Source organism: Entelurus aequoreus, linkage group LG24, assembly GCF_033978785.1.
Source record: "Entelurus aequoreus isolate RoL-2023_Sb linkage group LG24, RoL_Eaeq_v1.1, whole genome shotgun sequence".
Lineage (NCBI taxonomy): Eukaryota > Metazoa > Chordata > Actinopteri > Syngnathiformes > Syngnathidae > Entelurus > Entelurus aequoreus.
The window spans coordinates 20,961,110-20,980,342 of NC_084754.1; the positions used below are offsets into that span (position 1 = coordinate 20,961,110).

General features: G+C 40.1%; 1 protein-coding gene across 1 annotated transcript; it reads left to right on the forward strand.

Moving 5' to 3' along the window:
- Positions 1-5,942: 5,942 nt before the first annotated feature.
- Positions 5,943-19,226, forward strand: unc45a (unc-45 myosin chaperone A). The gene is made up of 19 exons (XM_062035662.1): positions 5,943-6,120; positions 6,196-6,388; positions 10,070-10,245; positions 10,333-10,422; positions 10,524-10,691; positions 11,056-11,224; positions 11,490-11,660; positions 11,835-12,006; positions 12,891-13,191; positions 13,271-13,365; positions 13,468-13,609; positions 13,701-13,841; positions 13,964-14,091; positions 14,168-14,234; positions 14,308-14,421; positions 14,500-14,615; positions 16,798-16,915; positions 16,980-17,135; positions 17,217-19,226. Exons 1-19 carry the CDS (start codon positions 6,100-6,102, stop codon positions 17,481-17,483), a joined length of 2,805 nt encoding a protein of 934 aa, XP_061891646.1. The 5' UTR covers positions 5,943-6,099; the 3' UTR covers positions 17,484-19,226.
- The last annotated feature ends 7 nt before the right edge of the window (positions 19,227-19,233 follow it).

Consider the following 19,233-nt stretch of genomic DNA (forward strand, 5'->3'; position numbering starts at 1 on the left):
GCGGGGCCAACAGGAAACCATCCCGAGCGGAGACGGGTCAGCAGCGCAGAGATGTCCCCAACCGATGCACAGGCTAGTGGTCCACCCGGGGTCCCGACTCTGGACAGCCAGCACTTCATCCATGGCCACCGGACCTATGCAACTCCCCCTCGCAAGGGACAGGGGAGAAGAGGAGAGAAGAAAAGAAACGGCAGATCAACTGGTCTAAAAAAGGGGGGTCTATTTAAAGGCTAGATTATACAAATGAGTTTTAAGATGGGACTTAAATGCTTCTACTGAGGTAGCATCTCTAACTGTTACCGGGAGGGCATTCCAGAGTACTGGAGCCCGAATAGAAAACGCTCTATAGCCCGCAGACTTTTTTTTGGCTCTGGGAATCACTAATAAGCCGGAGTTCTTTGAACGCAGATTTCTTGTCGGGACATATGGTACAATACAATCGGCGAGATAGGCTGGAGCTAAACCGTGTAATATTTTATACGTAAGTAGTAAAACCTTAAAGTCGCATCTTAAGTGCACAGAAAGCCAGTGCAGGTGAGCCAGTATAGGCGTAATATGATCAAACTTTCTTGTTTTTGTCAAAAGCCTTGCAGCCGCATTTTGTACCAACTGTAATCTTTTAATGCTAGACATAGGGAGACCCGAAAATAATACGTTACAGTAATCGAGACGAGACGTAACAAACGCATGAATAATGATCTCAGCGTCGCTAGTGGACAAGATGGAACGAATTTTAGCGATATTACGGAGATGAAAGAAGGCCGTTTTAGTAACACTCTTAATGTGTGACTCAAACGAGAGAGTTGGGTCGAAGATAATACCCAGATTCTTTACCGAGTCGCCTTGTGTAATTGTTTGGTTGTCAAATGTTAAGGTGGTATTATTAAATAGATGTTGGTGTCTAGCAGGACCGATAATCAGCATTTCCGTTTTCTTAGCGTTTCAAACGTCAAGTTATTTAGCTGGACCATACCTTCCATATATAGTCACTCAAACCGTAATAATAAATTCCTGTATTATTCACTTAATACCGTATTTTCCGCACTATAAGGCACACCGGATTATAAGGCACACCTTCAATGAATGGCATATTTCAAAACTTTGTTCATATATAAGGCGCACCGGATTATAAGGCGCACCTATGCATCCATTAGATGGAGCTGCGCTAAAGGGAATGTCAACAAAACAGTCAGATAGGGCAGTCAAACTTTATTAATAGATTACAAACCAGCATTCTGACAACTTTGTTCACTCCCAAAATGAATAAACAGCTGTTTTATTATTTTCCCCGTGGTAAAGTCAGTGATGTGGTGTTTTGTTTATCTTTTAACAACAGCAAGGTATAACATGTAGTGCAACATTTATATCACATAGTGGAGGGGAACTTTTCCCTGATTCAATAAACACGTAAAAAACAGTGATACTGTTACGGTAAATCAAACGTTAGTGCAATCACAATATAGTAACACTCGAAGTAGTGCAGAGCAATAACAATATATCTATAACTCAACGTTGCTCAAACAATGTCACACAACACAACACACAAAATAAACATGTAAAGCTCACTTTATGAAGTTATTCCTCATCCACGAATCCCTTGAATTCTTCTTCAGTGTCCGAATTAAACACCATTGATTCGTTTATGTTAAATTCTCTCGCTGCTGCTCTATTCCCGTGTTCTACTGCGTGACTGATCGCCTTGTGTTTAAACTCTGCGTCGTAAGCGTGTCTCTTAATAGGAGCCATTTTTGGGTTAGAAGCGCTTCTTCTACGGGGGAAAATGAACTCGGCGGCTGCTTACTATAGAAGAAGCGCTTATAAGGGGGAAAAAGAAGTTGGTGGCTGCTTACCGTAGTTGCGAGACCTAAACTTTATGAAAATGAAGTTTAGGTTTGTTGTGGCTCAATATTGGTCCATATATAAGGTGCACCGGATTATAAGGCGCCCTGTCAGCTTTTGAGAAAATTGGAGGTTTTTAGGTGCGCCTTATAGTGCGGAAAATACGGTAATTAAAATCCTCAACAAAATGTAAAGAATTTTCTTCCTTGATCCAAGGTTCACGGCTCTAAAAATGTTGGTGAAATAGTTGTTGTATTGTTAGTACTATCCTGCTAATTGTCTCTATCTTTCTATTTACTGTTTTTCTGTGTGAAAAACATCATTACACAAAGAAACGAACAGTAGCTATTTTTTCTTGATTGGCCTTATTTGTATTATCCATCCAGCCATCCATTTTCTATAACCCTTCCCCTCATTAGGAGTAGGCTGGAGTCTATCCCAGCTGACTTCAGGCTTATTTGTAATATCCTACACTAAAAACAGCATATTTTGTGGTATTAACACGTCTTAAATACAGGTCACATAATGGCTGAGGGCATTATTAACAATAATTTTACAAAACAAAATTACAGATGAACACAATGCAGAGTATACTTAGCTGACACGCCATTAATATTGTATTTGTTATCTAATTAGAGTGAAAATTATTTTTAAGTGCATCATGTGTAAAAATGGTTATCATTTGAAAATCTTTGGTGTCAGAGCAGTGCCAGGAACAGCACAAGTCTGGCTGCTTTAAACAACATTTGGTAGGCGCCAATGCTTTAACAGTTGCTTGACATTCTGATTTAAGTAAGCAGCTCGCCGGGTCTCGCCTGGTGCTGGTGTTATATGAGGTCTCAAAGCAAACCCTGGCCCTGGAAGACATGCACAGACTCTTCATCTTGGAGAACAATCGCACAAAGAAGTTTGTTGTAATGTGAGAATCTAACAGGTAAACTTGAGCACAAAGTCCTAAGGGGACCAGCATGTTCCCATGGCAACAGAGGGTTCACAACAATGGTAGATGGCTGTTCAGATAAATTCATCTTCAGGACACTTATCTGGAAACCATCACTCTCAGCTAACTGGATTAACCTGGGCGGGGAAAAGATAGTGACAATGTGATGCAACATGACAATACTTCATATAGTGTGTTCAAACTGTGGTACTGTAAGTGAAAACATAATTGAAACATGAAATCCTCATCTATTTATCAATAGGTATAATATTTATGGTGTTAAAAGTATATACATGTGACATTTCTATACAACACAGAATACTTTCATGAAAATGTAAATACATTACTGCAAATAGAGCCAGTATGACATAACATTAGTATTTTTCCACATCCGGTATGTAGTAGAGTATGTGTATTTTAGGTTATCATTGTAATTAGAATGGTATTATTTACCAAACATATAAGCATTGATGGGCAGTAAAAAGATACATGTAGCTGAGCTACTTAGCTTAATTACATTTTTCAATAGCTTGTCTGTAGCTTAGCTACTTTTTTAACGAGTAGCTTTTTCTGTAGCTTAGCTACTTTTAGAACCATGCAGCTAGGTAGCTTACATCACAGCTACAAGCTACAAAGAGAGAAAATCGATTGCGAATCTAGGCCAAAAAAAAAAGTGGAGATAATACAATGACCTAGATGAATGAGAACATCCATACATATGGAGAAAATCCATGATGATGATAATGAGGTTAGAGCAAAACATAACAGACTGGCCTATCAGAGGAAAGATAAGGCAGGTCAACTAAACTATTAAGCAAAATCGTAACAGTCACGCACTCATGTCACATGACGACAAGGGAGTCAGAGACAGAGGGAGGACTCAAGCTGATGACTCAAAAAAAAAAAACTTGACAATATCAGAGGAATTCTCTCCCGCAGATTAGATTTTTCCTTTAGTGATGAAGATGACGTGCAGGAATCCCACAAAAATGCATGTCCTTAGCCAAAGTTATAAATATATTTATAGAAAACAATGCCCAAAACTGTAATTTATACTTGTTTACTCTGTAAACCGATATCATAACTGTTCTCTTCGTCTAAGACGTCCAACACAAATTTAGGAACACACATTAAGGTGAGTTGAGTTCATGAAAAGTTTTACTGCACATAACCATTACCAACTGTTCCCTAACAACACACAAGTCATTGTTTTTGTGTCAAAATATAGACACGGAAAGAGCTTGCCTGCCTGCCCCGTTTCTTCACAAGAATTATGAGACATTTTTCATCTAAATGGGAATATATGAACATCCTAGCAGTTGGCATCCTAATGACAGCAGACATTGTAGAGTAAATTATGTTTTATTATGTTTGTTGGCTCTCATAAAGTCTGCAGTGACCAGAAATCAGTGATGAAGGGGGGGGGGGGGGGGGGGAAGCAAACGTTGTGATGCGTTTTTTTAATTAATGCGCCGTGTATGCTTAAATTGATCAAAATATGTTATTATTATTGTTGTGTTTGCTGTTGTTGTTGTCTCTCTGTCTTATCCCCTCTTGTCCCCACAATTTCCCCCTCTGTCATCCTTTTTTACTTTTTCTATCCCCTCCTGCTGCAGCCCGGCTGCTCCAAATAACAGTATAAATCCATTTTATAAAGTCAAATACAAATAAGGCAACAGGAGAAGTATCCCACACTTCTCTTTTGTAAAGTAAATTAGTACAGCCAATATGGGTATCTACATCAACAATATGATTTGCCTGAGTTGCTGGACAGGACAAAAAAATAAAAAATAAAATAAAATTATAAAATGATCAAAATACGTAAATATTCAATACTATTATTAATGAGCCTATTACAACATTACATACATACTTACATCATGTATATAAATCCTTAATGGAGGTGTTTGGATGGTTTTGAACCATTGGCGGAATTGAATGGCTCCCATAGACTCCATTGTGGGTGGACTTTTGATCGCATTTATTTATTATTTAGAATGCATTAGAAAAAATAACATCCATCATCATGTCTCTCATAATGATTGTTCAGTTCCCCTTTAAAGGAAAGTCCAGCGTGTCACTATACACACAAGTTAAAGTTAAAGTACCAATGATTGTCTCACACACACACGAGGTGTGGTGAAATTATCCTCTGCATTTGACCCATCACCCTTGATCACCCCCTGGGAGGTGAAGGGAGCAGTGAGCAGCCACGGTGGCAGCGCCCGGGAATCATTGTGGGGATTTAACCCCCAATTCCAACCCTTGATGCTGAGTGTCAAGCAGGGAGGTAATGGGTCCCATTTGTATAGTCTTTGCTATGACTCGGCGGGGGTTTAAACTCAAGACCTACCGATCTCAGGACAGACACTCTAACCATTCTAACCGTGGTTGTGTGTTCAAACCATACCAAAGACTATAAAATGGGACGCATTACCTCCCTGCTTGGCACTCAGCATCAAGGGTTGGAATTGGGGGTTAAATCACAACAAAATTATTCCCGGGCACGGCCACCGCTGCTGCTCACTGCTCTCCTCACCTCCCAGGGGGTGAGGCCTGAGGGTGATGGGTCAAATGCAGAGGATAATCTCACCACACCTAGTATGTGAGTCACAATCAGTGGTACTTTAACTTTAACTTTTAAGTCAGCAGGGATGGTCTGCAGCACTTCCCCATGACCCTGATTAGGATTTTCAAAAGGAAATGGATGGAGAGTAAAAGGTTAAAAATCACAACAAATGAAATTATTATGTACCTTATGAGATTACATCCCACATGTAACCATCCATCCATTTTCTACCGCTTATTCCCTTCGGCGTCGCGGGGGGCGCTGGAGCCTATCTCAGCTACAATTGGGCGGAAGGCGGGGTATACCCTGGACAAGTCGCCACCTCATCGCAGGGCCAACACAGATAGACAGACAACATTCACACTAACCAGGTAATGTTCATTTTTAACATGTCTTTATTACACGTTTGGTTTTCTAACTGGTTATGGCTTTGATTTACACATGTAATCCACAATGCACGTTTGAGAGGTTTTAAACAAATGTGAAGACTTCAAATGTGAGCTTTGGGGGGCTCCGGTGAAAATTTGAGGTTAAGAGCGCGCTGTGTTCTCCGGCATTCCTTATATGGTAGTGTAGCGTGGCCGGTGCCGTGGTTGTCACTGGCTACGTCATCATTGTGCGCCGCACACACGGAAGTGTCTTTACTAGAAAATGTTTAGTGTAAGTTTTCGGCGTAATTAAGTAGTTTTTGTGAATACCATAGGATACAAAAAAATAATAATATAACACCGAACTGTGGAACAACGCGAAGATGAGTGAGACAAAAGAGAAGGTAAAAATGTGGTTCGCATCACATTCGTGACAGTGAGCTCGCGTTTAAATTCTTTTGACCGTCCCTTCTTCCCAGGACGCTGCAGCCTTGAGGGAAGAGGGGAACATCCTCTTCAAGGCCGGGGATCCACAGGGTGCTGTGTGTTGTTACACCAAAGCACTGAAGCTAAGTGACGACCGACAAGAGAATGCGGTTCTTTATCGCAACCGCTCTGCATGCTACTTGAAACTGGAGGACTACAGCAAAGCAGAGGCTGACGCTTCCAAATGTAATAATTCTGCATTTTTATGTATTGCAAATGATAGACAAATACTATATGACAAATATACAGGGAAACAACCTTCCCTTAATGAGCTACCAATATTAGTTTTATGTAAATGCAGATGCTAAGTTAAAAAATATGTGTTAACATACTAACACATGGGTGGAAAATATTACAAACACATTTATTGCACACATGGTAGACCAAGCCACTCTTTCAGTACTACAGTACGTGTGATGCAATAAGCATAATAAAGTTAAAGCACCAATGATTGTCACACACACACTCAAGGTGTGGTGAGATTATCTTCTGCATTTGACCCATCACCCTCACCCCCTGGGAGGTGAGGGGAGCAGTGAGCAGAAGCGGCGGCCGTGCCCGGGAAGGTAAAGCATACTTGCCAACCTTGAGACCTCCGATACCCGGAGGTGTGTGTGTGTGTGGGGGGGGGGGGGGGGGGCGTGGTTAAGAGGGGAGTATATTTACAGCTAGAATTCACCAACTCAAGTATTTCATTTATATATATATATATATATATATATAATGTATAAAATACTTGACTTTCTGTGAATTCTAGCTATATATATATATATATATACATTTATTTTATTATATATATAATACATTTTGCGAGGTGGCCCATAGAACGGTGCTGCTGGATGAACTGAAATTCTTGTTTCCATTAGTTTTGGAACTTGCAAGCGTATTTCTTCATCTTGCTCGTCGACGGCGTCGCCATGTCTGTAACTTCCTCGTTCTTCTGCTTCGTCTCCTTGTTGTGTGCGCAGTTGTGCACTCTACTCTCTAAAAGCCGTAGATGTTATGACGTCATTGGGCAGGCAAGCTGTTTATATTGTGGGAAAGCGGACGTGAGAACAGGCTGTCCCCACTCAGGTCCGCATTGAGCTGGAGGGGGCGTGGCCTCCAGCTCCGGCTGAATACCGGGAGTTTGTCGGGAGAACATTTCTGCTAGGAGATTATCGGGAGAGGCGCTGAATACCGGGAGTCTCCCGGTAAAACCGGGAGGGTTGGCAAGTATGAGGTAATGGGTCCTATTTTTATAGTCTTTGGTATGACTCGGCCCAGGTTTTGAACTCACAACCTACCAATCTCAGGGCGGACACTCTAACCACCCAATCTCCACACCCTACAAGATAAATCAAAGTTATTAAACAAGGCAGCACTGTAGTACATGTGGTAACTGGGTCTGCCTTACAACAGCTAAAATTCTACACAAAGCACACTGCAAACAGCTACCCAATAATATACAACAATTCTTCTCAACAAAAGAGGATGAATATAGTCTTAGAGAAAAATTTAATTTAAAACATTTGTACTCGCGTACAACACTTAAAGGCCTACTGAAATGAATTTTTTTTTATTTAAACGGGGATAGCAGATCCATTCTATGTGTCATACTTGATCATTTCGCGATATTGCCATATTTTTGCTGAAAGGATTTAGTAGAGAACATTGACGATAAAGTTCGCAACTTTTGATCACTGATAAAAAAAAGCCTTGCCTGTACCGGAAGTAGCGTGACGTCACAGGCTGAAGGGCTCCTCACATTTCCCCATTGTTTACAATGCAGCGAGAGCGACTCGGACCGAGAAAGCGACGATTACCCCATTAATTTGAGCGAGGATGAAAGATTTGTGGATGAGGAACGTGAGAGTGAAGGACTAGAGTGCAGTGCAGGACATATCTTTTTTCGCTCTGACCGTAACTTAGGTACAAGGGTTCACTGGATTCCACACTTTCTCCTTTTTCTATTGTGGATCACGGATTTGTATTTTAAACCACCTCGTATAATATATCCTCTTGAAAGTGAGAGTCGAGAACGCGAAATGGACATTCACAGTGACTTTTATCTCCACGACAATACATCGGCGAAGCTCTTTAGCTACGGAGCTAACGTGATAGCATCGTGCTTGAATGCCGATAGAAACAAAAGAAATAAACCCCTGACTGGAAGGATAGACAGAAAATCAACAATACTATTAAACCATGGACATGTAAATACGCGGTTAATGCTTTCCAGCTTGGCGAAGCTTAACAATGCTGTTGCTAACGACGCCATTAAAGCTAACTTAGCAACGGGACCTCACAGAGCTATGATAAAAACATTAGCGCTCCACCTACGCCAGCCAGCCCTCATCTGCTCATCAACACCCGTGCTCACCTGCGTTCCAGCGATCAACGGAAGGACGAAGGACTTCACCCGATCATCCGTGCGGTCGGCGGCTAGCGTCGGATAGCGCGTCTGCTATCCAAGTCAAAGTCCTCCTGGTTGTGTTGCTGCAGCCAGCCGCTAATACACAGATCCCACCTACAACTTTCTTCTTTGCAGTCTTCATTGTTCATTAAACAAATTGCTAAAGATTCACCAACACAGATGTCCAGAATACTGTGGAATTTTGAGATGAAAACAGAGCTTTTTTGTATTGGATTCAAAGGTGTCCGAATACTTCCGTTTAACTACTGACGTCACGCGCATACGTCATCATACATAGACGTTTTCAACCGGAAGTTTAGCGGGAAATTTAAAATTGCACTTTATAAGTTAACCCGGCTGTATTGGCATGTGTTGCAATGTTAAGATTTCATCATTGATATATAAACTATCAGACTGCGTGGTCGGTAGTAGTGGGTTTCAGTAGGTAGGCCTTTAAGACCTTCAGTATATCAGTATGTGGAATTGAATAATGGAATGAATTAAGCAAAGAAATCAAACTATGTACTAATATGATCCACTTCAAGAAACTCTTCAAACTCAAAGTGTTTACAAAGTACAAAGAAGAACCATGATAAACATTCTGAATTTATTTAATCCATCCATTCATTTTCTAGATAATCTTACTTATCTCACCAAATAAAAAATATAACTTACTTCACTCAATATTATTTATTTATTTTTATTGTTATTACTTATGGAGTATATTGTGAATAAATTGAGAACAGGAAGTGAACAAAAGTTTTAGCAACTGCTATGTAAAGGAAAAGGGGTAGGATTAAATAACCTCTACTTCTTCCTACTCCTTTTCGAACATGTTGAATACATCTATCCATCCATTTTCTACCGCTTATTCCCTTCGGGGTTGCGAGTGGCGCTGGAGCCTATCTCAGCTACAATCGGGCGGAAGGCGGGGTACACCCTGGACAAGTCGCCACATGTTGAATACAGAACCTGGAAATTGTGACGTATCATGTTATATGCATGCATGTTCGAAAAAAACACATACTCAACTCAACTCAATGCAGCTCAACAATTGCAGGTTCTGGGTTCCTGACCTGGGTGGAGTTTGCATGTTCTCATGCTGGCGAGAATTTTCTCCAGCTATTCCAGTTTCATCCCACAATCAAAAAACATACACATTAGGTTCATTTGAAACTATTGCGTAGATGTGAGTTGAAAGGTTTTCTCTATCGCCTTAAGTCAGGTGTGTCTGGCTCACATGTGACTCTAAAATTAGATAGCCAAGTGAAAATGAATAAATAAACAATGTACTGTATATGTTTGTGTTGTAGTTGTGTTTAGCACTATACATCTCTGACACGGAAAACTGACCATTATCTGTGTAAAGACAGATTTTTTTTTTCATTAAATGTTATTAGATTTTGCAGGTGAACCAAATGTTCTGTCCACAGTGAGTAGTGTGCATGATAACGGTGATTGTTCCCCCCCAGCTCTCGATACTGACCCAAGTGATGTGAAGGCCAGATTTAGGAGGGCCCAGGCTTTTCAGAAACTTGGACGCCTTGACCAAGCTGTTCTCGATGCTCAGAGGTGTGCCCAGCTTGAGCCTAAAAACAAAGCATTCCAGGATCTGCTCAGACAGCTGGGGACACAAATCCAGCAGAAGGTGACGTGAAACCTGTGTGAATATTTTATGACTTGAAAAAAAACACACCTATATAGTTCTGCTTTTTTTCCCACTTAATGCATGTAGTCAGTAGAGCAGAACTCCACAGATGCCCGTGTGAAACAGATGTTCTCGCTCCTCGTAGATACGTCTGTAAAAGATTCTGACCGACAAAAGGTAAGGTTTCTTCCCTGGAAATAACATAAAACTAACACAGTTGTATTTCTTCTAGCATTGTATAGTTCTGCACAAATAATGTAATCATTGACTGATTTCAGGCAGCCCAGAATCTAGTGGTCTTATCCCGGGAAGATGCAGGAGCTGAGCAGATCTTCCGTAACGATGGCGTGAAGCTAATTCACAAACTTCTTCAGTCCAAGCAAGAGGATGTTGTCCTTTCTGCTCTGAGGACTCTGGTTGGCTTGTGTACAGAGCATCAGTCTAGAGTAATTCCCTGATATTTGTTCTTATTTATTGCAATAGTTGTTTACTCATTTTGTCTGTATTTATTATATTTATTATGCTGTCTTTTTTCTCAATTTTGATATAATTAGGTTAGTACATCATCTAGGACAGATTTTGAGAAACAGCAATTTACCAACATCCCCACTAGATAGAGCAACAGCACTGTAATTTGAATTTAGGTATTCAAAACATGAGGAAATCCAAAAATTCTGCAGCAAGGCACGTTTTGTTTGTGTATGGATGCATTTCTAATTTGAGTTTAATGAAAGGATGGACCTCTATTCAGAAGCAGTATCCACCTTGTTCTTACATTCTTAATGCTGTCATTTTTGTTTCTAATCCTAGACTATGGCTATAGTGAATGAGCTGGGGATGGAGCAACTGTGTGCAGTAATGGGATCCGGAGTCTCATCAGTTTCTCTGGCCACATGCCACGTGCTGCAGGTGATGTTTGAGGCTCTCACAGATGGCATGAAGAGGGAGATCAGGGGAAAGGAAGAAGCCATACTTCCTGGTGAGTTTGGAAAGTCAGGCTTGGAGAACTCTTGTAGTTCTTGGAGAACATGGCATCAATCTCCAAATTAGACGAAAACGTTTTAGGGAAGTTTAAAGTCAGCCAAGAATCTAGCTAACAAACAGTACCAGTATTTAAATGTTTTAGGATGGCAGACGTTCAATTTCCATCGTCTCCGTAAATAGATTGTCTGAGGGTTTATTGTAATTGATGTAAACTTTGTCTTGTGCTGTCAGTGTTGGCTTATTGTATACATTTAACACAGAACCATCCAAGGAGCTTCGCTCGATGTTGCGTCACCTCCTAGAGATGATGCCTGCATCAAATGTGTCAGGAGTTGGCAGAGACAACGCCATCAACCTTCTGGTCAAACAAGTACCCCGCAAATCCTTAAAGAACCCAGACAACTCTCTCACATTGTGGGTGATAGACCAGGGTATGTCACTACTAAACACACACATTTGCTTCTCTATACCATTTTTCTTTTATGAGTTAACTTTAGCAAGAGATAAAGAGGCATGGGGTTCTGCTCAGCAGTTTTTGAGTCTGTTGAGAGTGTTTACCTTTTTGTAGTACATATTTTTACAGCTCAATGGAAATCATTCTGCAGGGCTGAAGAAGATCTTGGAGGTGGCTGCAACACTGCCCGAGCTCTCAAATGGGCCACCACTTACAGATAATTCCCACATGAGCTGCTCTGTCTTGCTAAACAAGCTCTATGATGATCTGAATAGTGACAAAGAGCGGGAGAACTTCAACAAGCTGTGTGAAGACTATGTTCAGTGAGTTGGTCATCCAGGTTTCTCCAAATATTATTACCGTAGTACCTTAACTTATAAACTTTGACGGAGCTCTTACCTTAAAGCACTTTTATCTGCAATCATCGTCTCCCATTGAAATTAATAGAAATAATTTTAATCGGTGCTTGCTAGTTGCTACCCTAAAACAGCTCCATTTTAACATGTAACATGACATTTAAAAAGAAAAACTAACTGAGAAAATAAATGTTGTATAAAAACAATAAAATAGAATGTACTACTAACAACTACAGTAGTTTTATGAAGTATTGTAATAATAATGTACAGCATTTACTTGGAAAGTGGATTTCTATGGCATTTCCTTCAGCGGCTTTTCCGTCAAACACATCTGCAGCTTTTCCATATATTTCATAGAAAAATGTAAGCCGATTACATTTTATTTTGACATCTTTGGCTGGCGTTAGACTCATTTTACTTTAGTATGGTGCAGACTAGCAATGATACGCTCCAATTGCTTCATCAACATCCTCTTTTTGATTTTTTTTTTTCGTTCAATTAATATTAGCCGCTTCTTACTAGTACTCTCCTTAACACCCACTTTCATCGTTCCCATGGTTAGAAAACCAAGTTATGTTGAGCTATAGCTGTAAGCTAATGATAGTAAGACCAGATGTTTTGTTTGGATTTCATGGGGTTCACTATGACCTTTGCTACGCCAACTAATGGTGGCGATGCTTGTAATTCGAATTCCTGCTTGTAAATTAAAGCATAACAATTAGCCGAGAGACAGCTCTTATGTCAAAACATTCTTAAGTTGAGGTACCACTGTATGTGTATATATTTGTTATTTTCCCTAAATGTATAATATAACCTGCCTACAAATGGTCTGCTATTTATATCCGCTGCAGGCAAAACTTTAGGCAATCAGGCATCAATTCCAAGCTGCGAGCCATCCACACTGTTTCTGTGCTCCTCCAAGGGCCAAGTGATGTTGGCAATCGCACCTTGGAGATGTCAGGAATGATGGACGCAGTGATATCCCTGTGCGCCTCTGACGATGTAACTCACCAGCAAGTAGCAGTGGAGGCTCTTGTTCATGCGGCAGGCAAAGCTAAGAGAGCCTCATTCATCACAGCCAACGGCGTGGCACTTCTAAAGGACCTCTACAAGAAGAGTGAGAATGACAGGATACGTGTGAGAGCTCTGGTGGTAAATCAAGTTCCAAAGCAAACAGTTGGAGATGTGAACATGTCTAAATATAGACAAAACTAACAATGGTCTCTGGCAGGGTTTGTGCAAGCTTGGATCAGCAGGAGGGACAGATTTCAGCATGAAGCAGTTTGCCGAGGGATCGACTCTAAAGCTGTCCAAACAATGCAGGAAGTGTGTGTGACTGATTTTTTCAAACATTTTATATAGTTTAGGAGAATAGTACAGGAAAACAGCTAAACTGGTGGTGCCTTGGAATCTTGCCTTTTACTGTAGGTGGCTTTGTAATGAGTCTTTGCCCCCCAAATCCCGTCGGTGGTCTGTGGAAGGTCTCGCTTACCTCACTTTTGACGCGGATGTGAAAGAGGACTTAGTAGAAGATAAGAAAGCTCTCCAGGCTATGTTTGAACTAGCAAAGGTGGGATTTTTTTTATTGCATGACGCAAGTACATTTTATTTTTCTCCACTAGTAGTCACACGTGCATATTGTTGCCGTTTTTTTGTTGTAGTCTGAGGACAAAACCGTACTTTTTGCTGTTGGTTCCACCCTGGTGAACTGCACCAACAGCTATGAGGTGGAGAAGCCTGACCCTCAGATGATGGAGCTGGCCAAGTATGCAAAGCAGCACGTTCCAGAGGTGCACCCCAAGGTAACACTCCCAATGACATTATACCTCACACACCTCACAGGGGAACTATAATTCTGTTTCAAAGTGTATAATGTTTAGTTTTTTGTGTAAAACGAAGCTTATGTTTTTTTTTCATGTATCAGGATGCCCCTTCCTATGTGGAGAAGAGGCTGATGAAGCTGCTGGAGGCTGGAGTGGTTTCTGCATTAGTGTGTATGGTAAAACATGAGAGTCCTGCTCTCACAGAGGCTTGTAGAGAGTGTATTGCCAGGTAGGAAGCAGCTAAGAAGTTTTTTTTCCCAACCTATTTTACAATCCAATCCGTCCATTCTAATCTTTTTTTGTAGGGTGTTCTTGGCTTTAGTGGAGCGACAGGAAGACAGAGGAACAGTAGTGGCACAGGGTGGAGGAAAGGTAGGCCATTCATCACTGATTTGGGGACGCACACTTTAATATTTGAGCCTGTATTGTTTGTTTTCCTTCATAGGCTCTTATCCCACTGGCATCTGATAATACTGACGTTGGAAAAGTGAAAGCGGCACAAGCACTGGCCAAAATTACGATCACATCCAATCCAGGTTTTGCCTTCCCAGGAGAAAGGGTTAGGAAACAATGTCTATGCGCCACTTAAGTTACAATATATTTCCTGGGTTAACCTCATTGTGTGTTTTTATTACAGATTTATGAGGTGGTGCGCCCCCTTCTCAGTCTTTTAAGTCTTTATTGCACGCAGCTGCAGAACTTTGAGGCACTCATGGCTTTGACCAACCTGGCTGGAATCAGTGAAAGACTCAGGTTAGCCACTAGGGGGCGGTGTCTCCCAATAAATGGCCTCAAATGGTATCTTGCCAGTTACTGACTTTGAGTAGCTCACTAAAAAGGGCCAATTCATATTTTTGTTTGTCCCAGTTGACAAAAGGCAGGTAAACCGCGATAAATTAAGGATGTACAATTATTAATTGGTTTCATAATCAGAGCATAAAAAACAACGAAACAACCTTTGAAATACGTTTTTCAACATTAGAGCGCCCCATGGACATTGAAAAAAACACATTTTAATCACTTACACTTTTTTAATCCAATGTAGTGATGCTGCCTGAAACTGAGCCAATTAGAGTCCACAATACTAAACAGCACGCTCGGATATGTTTAGTCTCTTTTAGTAGCCGATACGACTATATAGTGATAGTTTTAGTTCATTTAGCCACTTCTATGCTTGAAAATGCTTAGTTTAGGTAAAAACATTTGTAAAATATGTACATTGTGGTGAATACCGACATTTGAAGCGCCATGTAGCGAAGGAAGACTACACTCTGGACTTCTCACCAATCAATTACAGGGCACATATAAACAACCAACCATTCATGCTTACATTCACACCTCTTCGCTGCTTTCATTTTGTAAAAGAAGCTCTGGGATTGTTAGTATTTGGAAGCCTTCTTTAAAGTAATTTACTATTTTAGACTTGTCTTCTTCTAATGATTTAAATATAATTGACTTTTTTCTGTAAGAATAGTGTACATCACGCCAACACTTTTTAGTAGAGATGTCCCCGATCTCGGTTATGGGATCAGATCGTGGCCAATATTTGCTTTTTTTATACTGATCTTTACCGCAGCTGTGTCTGTGTTTACTTGGCTAAAGATTGTACTCACGTGAAAGATTCCTTCAAAAAGGATGCACGCTCAGGGAGACAGTTAAATTTTCAGATTCCTTGATAAACACATGCAGGAGTTGCATGAATTTCAAGATGTCTTGCTAAACGCTGGCTCCAATTTGAGCACAAGCCATAATGAACACGTCATCTATCCACAGTGCAAAGTTGCTTCTAAGATACCTATGTTTCTTCCAAGTAGCATTATCACTGGAGGACTACAGGAAACAAAATGACTAAGCATGCTACACACACGACACAATAGGTTAACCGCTAACTGGTGGCCGACTCAGAAGTCAATACTATTGATACTTAGTATTGTATCATTATATAAACGATTCTAAAGTGATTAGATTGATATTTTTATTTTTGTTGTTCTTAATATTACACTTTTTTTTTTTAACGTTTTTTATTGTTTACAAAGTCAGGGAGTAATTCTCAGAGTACAGGAAGACTTGAAGGCAAAACCCAAAATGTTTAAATGGCAGTCAATAGAAGTTTTTGATTTTGTTTAGTTATTGTGTACTAGCCGTTTTATTTTGTTTAAACATTGTCTGACACATTCAATAGCACACATTTAATACATCATCTGGTATACAACAATACTAGCAAATGTTTTAATTTAATAAGATACGCTTCATAAAAATGTTTATTGTCATTACTTTGGTTGCTTACTATAAGACATTTTCAGTTTTACAATCTATCGTCAAAGCCTCGGATTGGGACTTAGTTTAGTTTATTATTTCTTCGGTCAATGGTCAACAAAATACACAAACAGTTTTACATAAACAAACAGATGTACATTCATAAACAAACAGTTGTACATTCATAAATTAAAAAAAAAAAATGTTACAGACCGAAAGGGTTTAGGCTGAAGTTGAACACTTATTGCGCCTAACCCTAAAAACAATGTCAAGTACGAGATGAGCTTCCAAAAAAAATATGAAATTTCCTTTTCACAACATATTATAAATACACATTATACACAACATAAATACTGTTCAATTATATACACAGTAAAGGCATGTGAAATATCCTTGTACACATGTTAAACCTTTGCACCAATTATATACTATATACAAACAATTATACTTCCATTATATTTATATCCCACATTTAGTTTTTAATTAACATTGATCATAGTATTAACTACTGTGTTGATTCAAGAGTGATATATTTTTCCAAGACTTGAAATCAGATCAGGTCTGAGGCCAAAAAATCGGAATGGTATCCTAGGGAAAAAATGTTGATTGGGACATCTTTACTTATTAGTTAAGGATTTAAGAGTTTATGTTTATGTTTATTTATGGTTTGCTTTGACAGACAAAAAATCATAAAAGAAAAGGCTGTTCCAAAAATTGAAGGCTACATGTTTGAGGAGCACGACCTGGTCCGAGCATCTGCCACGGAGTGCATGTGCAACCTCATACTGAGCACAGAGGTTAGATGTTCAATAGCAGTAATTCTGTGACACAGATTGTGCTGTAAAGTTGAATTGCTGGTAGGTGCAGAAGCTGTACCTCGCCACTGGCAATGATCGCCTCAAACTGCTTGTGCTTTACTGTGGCGAGGAAGACGAAAGGCTGAGAAAAGCCGCTGCGGGAACACTGGCCATGCTGACTGCTGAGCAGCCTAGTGTTTGTTCTCGCATCCCAGAAATGGTGAGCTGTGATGGCCACGTCCCTCAACCCTTCCATCATGTTGCACACAACCTCACTACAAAGTTCCTTTCTTTTCCACAGACGACCCATTGGCTGGAGATACTGCAGGCACTCCTGCTCAGTGAAATAACCGACTTGCGACATCGCGCAGTGGTCATCGTCTATAACGTGATGCAGGCCGATAAGGTTCTGACAGAGACGCTCATTGAGAGTGAAGTCCTGGAAATTCTTTCTGTTTTGGCAAAAGGAGGAGAGGGCACACCAGACCCGGTCTCCAAGATAGCTCAAAGCTGCCTTGATAAAGCGATGGAGTACGGCATCATCATGAGCAGAGTCGGGAAGGAATAGCCAGAGGGAACTTAAATTGTTAAATCTTGAAACACATACGGTGTGTACATGTTTTTATATATTTGCAGTGTACCTGAACACTTAAACCATTTCAACTTTTTTTTACTCTGAATTTCATCTTGAAATGTAATTATGGATTACATCCAAAAATGGCGGAAATTAGATAATTAGCAAAAAGTGATTACAGTCGTTCCTCGTTAATCGCTTTCAAATTGGTTCCGAACATCGATCAATCTTCTTCAGCTTATCCAAGGTCGAGTCACGGGGGCGGGGGTGGGGGTGGGGGCAGCCTAAGCAGAGAAGCCCAGACTTAGTTCGTCCAGCTCGTGCCGGGGGATTCTGAGGCGTTCCCTGGTCATCTGGGAGGCATAGTCCCCCCCAACATGTTCTGGGTCTTCTCTGTGACTTCCTACTGGTCAGAGGGTTTAGGGCACAACTTACTGCCAGCAATGCGGACCAAGCTCTGACAACAATCACACATGGAGCGGACCGCCACAATCAGGCGGTCCGAAACCCCATACTCTCTGAGCACTCCCCAGAGGACCTCCCAGTGGACACGGTCGAATGCCTTCTCCAAAACTGTTTGGGCAAACTCCTGTGCACCTTCAAGCATCCTGCCGAGAGCATAGAGCTGGGCCACAGTTCCAAACATGACTGCAAATTTCCACTTAAGAATCGTTAATTGTAAATCTTAATATTTTCATAGTAGTTTGAAACCTCAAATATCGTTTTTCAACATTATGAGAGCCCTACAAGACATGAAATAACACTTAAACTTTTTTAATCCAATATACCGTATTTTTTGGAGTATAAATCGCTCCGGAGTATAAGTCGCACCGGCCGAAAATGCATAATAAAGAAGGAAAAAAACATATAAGTCGCACTGGAGTATAAGTCACATTTTTGGGGGGAAATTTATTTGATAAAACCCAACACCAAGAATAGACATTTGAAAGGCAATTTAAAATAAATAAAGAATAGTGAACAACAGGCTGAATAAGTGTATGTTATATGACGCATAAATAACCAACTGAGAATGTGCCTGGTATGTTAACGTAACATATTATGGTAAGAGTCATTCAAATAACTATAACATATAGAATATGCTACGTTTACCAAACAATCTGTCACTCCTAATCGCTAAATCCGATGAAATCTTATACGTCTAGTCTCTCACGTGAATTAACTAAATAATAGTATTTTATATTTTACGGTAATGTTTTAATAATTTCACACAAGTCGCTCCTGAGTATAAGTCGCACCCCCGGCCAAACTATGAAAAAAACTGCGACTTATAGTCTGAAAAATACGGTAGTGACACTGCTTAAGACTGAGCCAATCAGTGGACACAATACTGATTGGTTTGGTCTTATCTCCTATTATAATTTTGATATTTTTAGTTCACTTAGCCATTGTTATGCTTGGAAATGCTTAATTCAGACCAAAAAATGTGTAGAATATGCTTAAAAAAACTGCAATTCACAAAAAGACCGCAATGTGGTGAGGGACGACTGTATATGGAAACGAAACCATGTTTTTCGTTTAAAACTTTTATACCTGCCTCATTTTGATTTTCTAACAAATGTATTTATCACAATTACTGTATCTGAATAATATATATGTGTGTGTAATGTATATAAATGCACAAGTAATCACATTCCTCTTTTTATTGAACACTTTTTGTTAAAGCATTTTCTCACAAAATATTTTATATAAATGCTAAACTGCGTGCTTACCCCTTTATTGCTCC